Source organism: Hyperolius riggenbachi, chromosome 12 (assembly GCF_040937935.1).
Source record: "Hyperolius riggenbachi isolate aHypRig1 chromosome 12, aHypRig1.pri, whole genome shotgun sequence".
Taxonomy (NCBI): Eukaryota; Metazoa; Chordata; class Amphibia; order Anura; family Hyperoliidae; genus Hyperolius; species Hyperolius riggenbachi.
Window position 1 is genome coordinate 84,857,687 of NC_090657.1, and position 11,132 is coordinate 84,868,818.

The 11,132-nt window shown below is 48.2% G+C and overlaps 1 protein-coding gene across 1 annotated transcript; it reads right to left on the minus strand.

The window, feature by feature from the left end:
- Positions 1 to 224: 224 nt before the first annotated feature.
- On the minus strand, positions 225 to 8,097 carry LOC137540953 (uncharacterized). Its single transcript, XM_068262126.1, has 5 exons — positions 7,947 to 8,097; positions 7,591 to 7,692; positions 3,334 to 3,711; positions 325 to 379; positions 225 to 233 (listed from the first exon to the last, which is right to left on the minus strand). Exons 1-5 carry the CDS (start codon positions 7,958 to 7,960, stop codon positions 225 to 227), a joined length of 558 nt encoding a protein of 185 aa, XP_068118227.1. The 5' UTR covers positions 7,961 to 8,097.
- Between the last annotated feature and the right edge of the window lie 3,035 nt (positions 8,098 to 11,132).

Genomic DNA, 11,132 nt, shown 5'->3' on the forward strand with positions numbered 1-11,132 from the left:
GATACAGGGCCTCCCCAGCCGAGACCCTGTGCCAATCAGTGCCAGGCAGCGCTGATGGGTGGATCGGGTCTCCCTGTGACGTCACGACGTCCGTCGCCATGGCGACGGGGGAAGCCCTCAAGGAAATCCCGTTCAGAACGGGATTTCCGGACGCGCCATTGTACCGGCGGCAATCGGAGGGCAGGGAGGGACGCCGCAGGTAGGGGGGAATCATGAAGTTAGCGCTAGGCTAGCTACATGAAAAAAAAGAAATAAAATGTGCAAAAAACATTCCCGCAGCCGCAGGGGCCGCGGGAATCAGAACGCCAGGCAGGTTTAACTCACCAAATCGCCCGTTCCAGCAGCGATATCCATGGTGATGGCGGTGTCAGATGACGCGCTGGTACATAATGACAGCATGTCACAGGACACTACAATTGCCTTGGATTGTTGAGTTATCTGTTGTTTTACTTTATGCTCCTAAGCATTTGCAGAAGATGCAAGGGTTAGAGCCATAGGCATCCACAGAAATGGGGCAAATTGGAGTAAATAGTTTTAATGACTCACAAACTTTTTCACTTATAATAATAACCCTAAGGCCCGGTTCACATTAGCGGCTGCTATCCGGAATCGCCGTGCCGGAGCCGTGCCGGAGCCGGACCGCATGCGGACCGGACGAAACGGACGCACGGCATAGCAATGAAAGTCTATGCGACCGTTCACATGCGTCCGTTTCGTCCGGACCGGAGCCGGACCGGATCCGGACTCCGGCGTCCGTTCCAACATGCGCTATTTTTTGGTCCGGCTGGTCCGGCTGACGTATCCGGACCGGAGCCGGAATGTTGCATCCGGCCAATGGAAACCAATGAGAACCGGAGAGCGCACAACACACTGGCTATAAAAACCGGATGTTGTACCACACTTCCTATGCTGACTCTATGGTATGGTGGCCATTTTGGATGGGGACCACATGGCACCAGCGTTCACAGAGTGGAGCAGCAGTGACTTCATGCTGGAGCTCTTTGGCAGCAATATGGAGCAGGATCTGTCTGATAGCGAGGGGGTGAGGCCCTACACATCAGAAGACCTCATCCTACAGGTGCAGCAGGTACCAGCCCTGTGGGACAAGGGGGATGCGGACCACAGCAACATCAAAAAATGCAGAGGCCTGTGGAAAAAAATTGCCAAGCTGTATGTGGAGGACTTTGAGCACTTGAGCAAGAGACAGCAAGGCACAGAGGGTATGTTGACTAGAAGTTTTTGGGGGGGGCTTGTGGTTTAAGCTTGTGATGTATTCCACTTTTGCTATGGATTTGTGTCACCCACGTGTTGCCCACCCACCCGTGGCCCACCCACCTGTTCCCCACCCACCTGTACCCCACCTGTGATGTATCCCACCCACCTGTACCCCACCTGTGATGTATCCCACCCACCTGTACCCCACCTGTGATGTATCCCACCCACCTGTACCCCACCTGTGATGTATCCCACCCACCTGTACCCCACCTGTGATGTATCCCACCCACCTGTACCCCACCTGTGATGTATCCCACCTGTGATGTATCCCACCCACCTGTACCCCACCTGTGATGTATCCCACCCACCTGTACCCCACCTGTGATGTATCCCACCCACCTGTACCCCACCTGTGATGTATCCCACCCACCTGTACCCCACCTGTGATGTATCCCACCCACCTGTACCCCACCTGTGATGTACCCCACCTGTGCTGTATCCCACCCACCTGTGATGTATCCCACCCACCTGTACCCCACCTGTGATGTATCCCACCCACCTGTACCCCACCTGTGATGTATCCCACCTGTGATGTATCCCACCCACCTGTACCCCACCTGTGATGTACCCCACCTGTGCTGTATCCCACCCACCTGTGATGTATCCCACCCACCTGTACCCCACCTGTGATGTATCCCACCCACCTGTACCCCACCTGTGATGTATCCCACCCACCTGTACCCCACCTGTGATGTACCCCACCTGTGCTGTATCCCACCCACCTGTGATGTATCCCACCCACCTGTACCCCACCTGTGATGTATCCCACCCACCTGTACCCCACCTGTGATGTATCCCACCCACCTGTACCCCACCTGTGATGTATCCCACCCACCTGTACCCCACCTGTGATGTATCCCACCCACCTGTACCCCACCTGTGATGTACCCCACCTGTGCTGTATCCCACCTACCTGTGATGTATCCCACCCACCTGTACCCCACCTGTGATGTATCCCACCCACCTGTACCCCACCTGTGATGTATCCCACCTGTGATGTATCCCACCCACCTGTACCCCACCTGTGATGTATCCCACCCACCTGTACCCCACCTGTGATGTATCCCACCCACCTGTACCCCACCTGTGATGTATCCCACCCACCTGTACCCCACCTGTGATGTATCCCACCCACCTGTACCCCACCTGTGATGTATCCCACCCACCTGTACCCCACCTGTGATGTACCCCACCTGTGATGTATCCCACCCACCTGTACCCCACCTGTGATGTATCCCACCCACCTGTACCCCACCTGTGATGTATCCCACCCACCTGTGATGTATCCCACCCACCTGTACCCCACCTGTCATGTATCCCACCCACCTGTACCCCACCTGTCATGTATCCCACCCACCTGTACCCCACCTGTGATGTACCCCACCTGTGCTGTATCCCACCCACCTGTGATGTATCCCACCCACCTGCGATGTACCCCACCTGTGCACATAAAACATACACAATGACCAATTATTAAACATCAATTTATTGTAAAAAATTAAGACATTTAAAATCACTTAAAAACTTGAAACTCCAAAATAAACACATTTCAACAAAACATATTAAAAACCAAACATTCACCCTCGTCCTGGTGGTGTGGTAAAATAAAGTCTCAGTTGGTCCCTGTTCCGCAGTGACACTACCCTTGGCCTGGTTGCATACCTCCGCAGGGGCATTAGTGGAAGCACATTCGGGGGTTCCGGAGTCTCTCTTTCCTCCTGCCGCACAAAGTTGTGGAGGATGCATGCTGCCTTCACCACGACAACTGCGTTGCCCGGTTTCAGCAGCATGGGCGTGTGGAACACCCTCCACTTTGACACCAGGATCCCAAATGTGCACTCCACCATTCTCCTTGCACGGCTCAACCGAGCATTGAAGTGTAGCTGGCTGGCATCAAGTCCCCTGTCTGGGTACGGACGCATTACATGGTCGGACAGGGCGAAGGCCTCGTCCCTCACAAACACATAGGGGTAGGCCGGTGCCCTTGTCCCAGGCCAGGGTCTGTCACGGGGGAGACGCAGTCTGCCTTCCTCCATCAGCCGGCAAAGGGTCGTACGCTGGAAAATTCCAGAGTCATTGGAACTACCGTACGACCCCACATCCACGTACACAAACTTGTAGTCCGCATCTGCCACTGCCATTAGAACAATGCTGAAGTATTTTTTATAGTTGAAATAATGGCTGCCACTCCCCACGGGTTTCTGAATCCGGATGTGTTTCCCATCCAGTGCGCCAACACAATTAGGAAACTTGCACTCGGTCCAGAAGCCCTGGGCGATCTCCTCCCATTTCGTGGTGTCCGGCACAGGCATGTATCTGGCCCTCAGTCGCGTCCAAAGGATCCTCGAAGTCCTCACGACGATGCCTGCCACCGTGCTCTTCCCAATACGAAATGTGACATGTAGCGATGTATATGTTTGTCCAGTTGCAATGTACCTACAAGAGAAATAATCGAAATCAATTTTTCATGTCGTTACAGGAGAAAGGTTCAAGACAAGGTGGCGCAATATACGGGATGCATACGTGAAATGGCTACGGAAGAAAAAACTTGCCGAACGAAGTGGCAGTGGCGGGGGAAGGCGACAAAAAGACTACCAATTTGCCAAGCAATTGTCTTTCATCAATGCAAGCCTGGAACCTAGACTGTAAGTACCACTACTGTGGGCAGGAACTGAGAGCTCATTTACCATGACTTCGGCCATGTATTGCTATAAACTGGCCTCAATTCCCATGGCTAGCGAACTTTTCTCACAAGCTTTATCAAATGTTGGGTAGAAACGGTTGATAAAGTGTTTGCTAGTTCTGTGAATTGACGCCACATGCTGTTTGGCACACCAATAAATATTGTTTTTATCTACAGGACTGAAGACAATTTGGAGCAAGAGGAACCGACCCAGGAGGCACGGTTCAGCAGTGAGGAGAGCTTGGTGGATGATGACGTCGCCGATGTAACCTATTGCCCCGAGGAGAGGAGTAGGAGGAGGGAGTCCTTAATCCCAACTCTCTCCTTTGATGATGACTTGGCAGAAGAGAGCTTGGATGTTGAGGTTGCAGGACCGAGTGTGGAAGAAGCTGCACCTCCACAATCGACCGCTATGGAAGCTCCAGGGGAACAAGAACAAAGTGAGGAGCACCGAGAGACTGCAGCACAACCAGCGCGCAGGGCAACCCCGACACAGGCCAGAGGACGGGAAGATGCTGCCACACCACCAGTGAGGACCACCACACCAGTGAGGCGTCGAGGTACCCTCCCCCCAACAAGGAGAGAGACAGAGTCCGAGATGTCCGGGGCTGTCTCCGGACTTCTCGGGATTCTTCAGAGCCACCAAACTCTCATAACCCGGCAGTTGCAAGATGAGGACAGGGGCCATATCATGGAGCAGTACAAGTCCCACATCACTTCACTGCAATGTGAGCTCGACGCTGTACATGGGCACTACAGGGACGAGCTTAAAATGATTCATGAGATGCACAGAGGAGAAATCGACCAACTGCGTGCGCAGCATCATCAGTCGGTGGGCCAGCTGCAGAACATGATGCAGCAAATGCATCAACAAAGCAAGGAACTACTGAAATTGCAGGCACACCCGTGTTTTCACACTGTGATGTCTCTAATACCATATTTGGAAAAGGTGCCTTCCCAAAACCTGATGGCGTGCCATTCCAATTTGCTGGAGGTGATTAAACAGCACATGGACACGCCATTATTGCAACCACCAATTTTTAGACCCCCACAACCAACAGCGGTGCCCACCTGGCAATCATCACAGATGTACACCGGCTACAGAGGCAGTCAATATGGGCCACCGCTGTCAGGGTCCAGCTCATCCACGACCAGCACCCAAGAGAGTCCAGATTTCCAGGCAGCAACTCCCACCTTTTCTAGTAGTGGTGCCGATACAATTTGAAAAAAAAAGTCAAATTGTTCCTGGACATGCTCCTCTGAATACCTCCGATCCTCGGAGGAAGGATACCATCACAGGGCTTTTTAGCCCAACCTTTTCCCTGCCCCATCTCCTTCAACCAAGGTTCAGAGGTGTTCAGATGACCATGTCAGGGAACTTTTGGTTTTGCTGGACTTGAACTTTAGGGCCTGGTGTCCCCGAAAGACACTACCTGGGTCACAACCTTGTGCCTGTTGCACTGCACTTGTAGTCCTGCACCTGTGCCTTTGATTCCTCTTGTTCCTTACTTTGTTGTTCCTAATCACTTGCACAAGACCCTTGGAGCCATGGGTGAAGGACACCTTCACTGGTCGGTGAGAGGCCTAGCCTTTTCACTGACCTGTGTCCTTCATCCATGGCTCAGAGGGTCCTGTGCCAGTGGTTAGGTTTTTGAAGCACTTCAATTTATTAGGGCCTGGTGTCCCCGAAAGACACTACCTGGGTCACAACCTTGTGCCTGTTGCACTGCACCTGTAGTCCTGCACCTGTGCCTTTGATTCCTCTTGTTCCTTACTTTGTTGTTCCTAACCACTTGCACAAGACCCTTTGAACCATGGATGAAGGACACCTTGACTGGTCGGTGAGAGGCCTAGCCTTTTCACTGACCTGTGTCCTTCATCCATGGCTCAGAGGGTCCTGTGCCAGTGGTTAGGTTTTAGAAGCACTAATAATTTAGGGCCTGGTGTCCCCGAAAGACACTACCTGGGTCACAACCTTGTGCCTGTTGCACTGCACCTGTAGTCCTGCACCTGTGCCTTTGATTCCTCTTGTTCCTTACTTTGTTGTTCCTAACCACTTGCACAAGACCCTTTGAACCATGGATGAAGGACACCTTGACTGGTCGGTGAGAGGACTAGCCTTTTCACTGACCTGTGTCCTTCACCCATGGCTCAGAGGGTCCTGTGCCAGTGGTTAGGTTTTTAAAGCACTTCAATTTTAGGGCCTGGTGTCCCCGAAAGACACTGCCTGGGTCACAACCTTGTGCCTGTTGCACTGCACCTGTAGTCATGCACCTCTGCCATCGGTTCCTCTTGCTCCTCACTTTGTTCTTGTTCCTAATCACTTGCACAAGACCCTTGAAACCATGGATGAAGGACACCTACACTGGTCGGTGAGAGGCCTAGCCTTTTTACTGACCTGTGTCCTTCATCCATGGCTCAGAGGGTCCTGTGCCAGTGGTTAGGTTTTTAAAGCACTTCAATTTTAGGGCCTGGTGTCCCCGAAAGACACTACCTGGGTCACAACCTTGTGCCTGTTGCACTGCACCTGTAGTCCTGCTCCTCTGCCATCGGTTCCTCTTGCTCCTCACTTTGTTCTTGTTCCTAATCACTTGCACAAGACCCTTGAAACCATGGATGAAGGACACCTACACTGGTCGGTGAGAGGCCTAGCCTTTTCACTGACCTGTGTCCTTCATCCATGGCTCAGAGGGTCCTGTGCCAGTGGTTAGGTTTTAGAAGCACTAATAATTTAGGGCCTGGTGTCCCCGAAAGACACTACCTGTAGTCCTGCTCCTCTGCCATCGGTTCCTCTTGCTCCTCACTTTGTTCTTGTTCCTAATCACTTGCACAAGACCCTTGAAACCATGGATGAAGGACACCTACACTGATCGGTGAGAGGCCTAGCCTTTTCACTGACCTGTGTCCTTCATCCATGGCTCAGAGGGTCCTGTGCCAGTGGTTAGGTTTTAGAAGCACTAATAATTTAGGGCCTGGTGTCCCCGAAAGACACTACCTGTAGTCCTGCTCCTCTGCCATCGGTTCCTCTTGCTCCTCACTTTGTTCTTGTTCCTAATCACTTGCACAAGACCCTTGAAACCATGGATGAAGGACACCTACACTGGTCGGTGAGAGGCCTAGCCTTTTCACTGACCTGTGTCCTTCATCCATGGCTCAGAGGGTCCTGTGCCAGTGGTTAGGTTTTTGAAGCACTAATAATTTAGGGCCTTTTGTCCCCAAAAGACACTACCTGTAGTCCTGCTCCTCTGCCATCGGTTCCTCTTGCTCCTCACTTTGTTCTTGTTCCTAATCACTTGCACAAGACCCTTGGAGCCATGGATGAAGGACACCTTGACTGGTCGGTGAGAGGCCTAGCCTTTTCACTGACCTGTGTCCTTCATCCATGGCTCAGAGGGTCCTGTGCCAGTGGTTTGGTTTTTGAAGCACTTCAATTTATTAGGGCCTGGTGTCCCCGAAAGACACTTGGGCAGCTATGCCCTGCAACTCTTCCAGCACAAAGTTGGTGGTTGGTGTTCCTTAAAACTGACCGGGCTATACCATAGATATGTTATTTTTTTGTCTTCCATGTTGGAAGAATGTTTCCATGTTGGAAAGTGGTTGTTTTTGCAATAAAAAAAATTGTTTTTACATACCTCAGTGTGATGAGTAGTTGTTCTTGTGGTGTGACTGCTCTCCTGAACGTGGTATCCTTCTTCCTAAGGTCATCCTTCACCATCTCCAAAAGGGTATCAAACCTGTCAGGAGATGTAAAGGAAGAAGCTGTAAAGTATGTTGTGGGACAAGGTGTTGGGTGGAGGATGGGGGAGGTGTGTTTACAGAGGTTTGGGAGTGTTGTGGAGGGTGGGGGTGTAGTGTATAGCTAGGTATACAGGGGTGTGGGGGTCAGGGTGGTGTGTTTAGTTAGGTATACAGGGATGAGGTGTTGTGGGGGTGAGGGTGGGGTGTTTAGGAATGGTGGGGGTTGGTGTATTTAGGCCTATATACTTACAGGGGAATAGACATCCGAGTGTAGCTGTAGAACTTCTGTGGGTGTCGTCTGAGGTCCCGGTAGAGGGCCTGGAACTCTCCCTTCCTCTGCCTCCTGGCTAGTAGAGGGTGCACCCACCATCTCCTGCGAGGAGCACGCCTTCTCCCCACATAGTAGTAGGTAAACAACAGGAAGGAGAGAATTCCCAGGTAATAAGCGTAAAAAATGACTGGATCCATGGTCCCAACTGCTGTCTCTGTATCCAAGGATGGTCTCCACACGTCCAGCTGTCTCCAACAATGACCCCAGAGCTTCTGCTGACCTCCCAGAACCCCAGGTATTTATACAGGTTGTTATCTCTTTAAGAATCCGGATCCGGACCGCAACCGTGTTCATACCGCACGGAAACCGTATGCAACCGGACCGGATCCGGACCGGATCCGGACAGGAACCGTACGGTTCAGGTCCGATCCGGCTCCGGTGCGGTCCGGACATCCGGTGCGGTTTTTGCAAAACCGCAAGTGTGAACGGGGCCTAACATTTCTATAGTGCTTTTCTCCTGTTGGACTCAAAGCGCTCAAGAGCTGCAGCCACTAAGGCCACACTCAAGGAGCCACCCTGCAGTGTTAGGAAATCTTGCTCAAGGACTTTTTACTGAATAGGTACTTACCCTAGCCAGGATGCAAACCTTGGTCTCCCACTTCAAAGGCAGAGCCCTTAACTAGAACAGTATCCAGACACTGACACATATACAGTCTTCTTATGCATTCTTATGATCTCATCTAATATCCCTAATGCCGTAAAAAGACTGCTTTTTACTGTTTTTGATTCAAATAACTGAATTGAATTGAATTCACTCAAATGGCTATTTTTTTATTTCCTGAAACATTACCATGTAATTGAAGTAGAAGCAGGCATACTGAAATTATTTGCTTTATATTTTTCTTGCCTCAACTAAATACTAGATTTTTTGCACCTGGCAAACAAAAACATGCATAATTAACTAAAATGTGGTAACTTATTTTATCTTATTCTATATTTTCCCACTTCATTTATAGGTTATGTTTTAAATCACCTAAACGGCAATAAACTACAAAAAGCAAGACTCAATCCTTTTTGATTGCAGTAACATACTGTATTTTAAATACTGTTTTTACTTAATGGGTGCTAAAAAGTGAATTCAATAAAAAGAGTGAGAGAAAAATTTTAGTTAGAACCAGTGGCATATTGCTAACATTTTATAAAAAAAATACTATATATATATATATATATATATATATATATATATATATATATATATTCATATATATATATATATATATATATATATATATATATATATATATATATATATATATATATATATATTCATATATATATATATATATATATATATATATATATATATATATATATATATATATATATATATATAACAATAACAATAACAATAATATTTATATAGCGCTTTTCTCCCTGGGGACTCAAAGCGCTGTGACCCTGCATTATGCAGTCTCAAAGGCTAGGGAAAAGAGGTGAGTTTTTAGCCTTTTTTTAAAGCTGTCCAGAGAAGGAGCCTCTCGTACTGATTGTGGAAGTGAGTTCCATAGAGTAGGGGCTGCATAGGAAAAGGCCCGAGCACCAAATGTTAAGTGTATCCTGGGAATAACCAGCTTCATCTTGTTGGCAGAGCGGAGGGTGCGTGGAGGGGCATAAAGTTCCAATAGATCCGCTATGTATTTGGGTCCCATGTGGTGTAGAGCCTTGAATGTCAGCAGGCAGATCTTAAAATTGATTCTCCATTTTACTGGCAACCAGTGAAGAGTTTGCAGTACTGGGGTGATGTGTGAGCTGCGGGGGGCATTGGCTAGGAGTCTGGCTGCAGCATTCTGTACTAGCTGTAAGGGGCGCAGAACCTTATCTGTAGATCCGATTAACAGGGCGTTGCAGTAGTCTAGGCGGGAGGATACAAATGCGTGAACCAGGGCAGGTAGGTCTTCAGCTGGGATTAGGTGTTTTATTTTCGCTATATTTCTTAGATGGAAGAAGGAAGACTTGACGACAGCTGATACCTGCTGTCTGAGTTTTAGATTTCCATCCAGGATCACCCCAAGGTTTCGCACAGAGTCTTTATACTGTACAGTATCTCCCCCAATTGCTAGTTTGAGGTGGTGAGCGTTTTGAACTTTATCCATCATGTGTGGACCACCTACCACCAACACCTCTGTTTTGTCAGAGTTCAGCCTCAGCCAGCTGGTGTTCATCCAATTTTGTAAATCCACTAGACACGCATTTATGGATGCTGATGGGTCTTGGGTGCCAGGCTTGAAGGACAGATACAGTTGTGTGTCATCTGCATAACAATGGTATCCTAAACCATAGTTCTGGATTATTTTGCCCAGTGGGAGCATGTAGACTGCAAAGAGTAATGGTGATAGTACAGAACCCTGTGGAACTCCATAGGCAAGTGGCACTGGATTAGAGTAGTGTGTGCCCAGACATACTTGCTGTGTCCTGCCAGATAGGAAGGTCTGAAACCAGCTAAGAACAGTACCCCTTAGGCCACAGTAATTCTTCAGTCGCTGGATTAGTATTTCATGGTCCACAGTATCAAATGCTGCTGACAAGTCAAGAAGAATCAGAATTGAGCAATCACCCTTGTCCCTTGCAGTAAGTAGATCATTCATTACTCGGACTAATGCTGTTTCAGTGCTGTGCCTTTTCCTGAATCCTGACTGAAAAGTATCAAAGATGTTGTTATCTGTAAGCCTGGCTTCTAGCTGGTTGGCGACTGTTTTCTCGATAACTTTTGATAGGAATGGTAAGTTCGCCACAGGTCTGTAGTTGGTTACAGAATCAGGATCTAGTGATGGTTTCTTCAGGAGGGGTTTTATGATTGCTTTCTTTAGTTCTTCTGGGAAAAGTCCACTTTGCAAGGAGCACTGAGTGATTTTGTGAAGTGCTGGCCTGAACATTATATATATTCATATATATATATTCATATATATATATATATATATATATTCATATTCATATATATATATATATATATATATATATATATATTCATATATATATATATATTCATATATATATATATATTCATATATATATATATATATATATATATATATTCATATATATTCATATATATATATATATATATATATATATATATATATATATTCATATATATATATATATTCA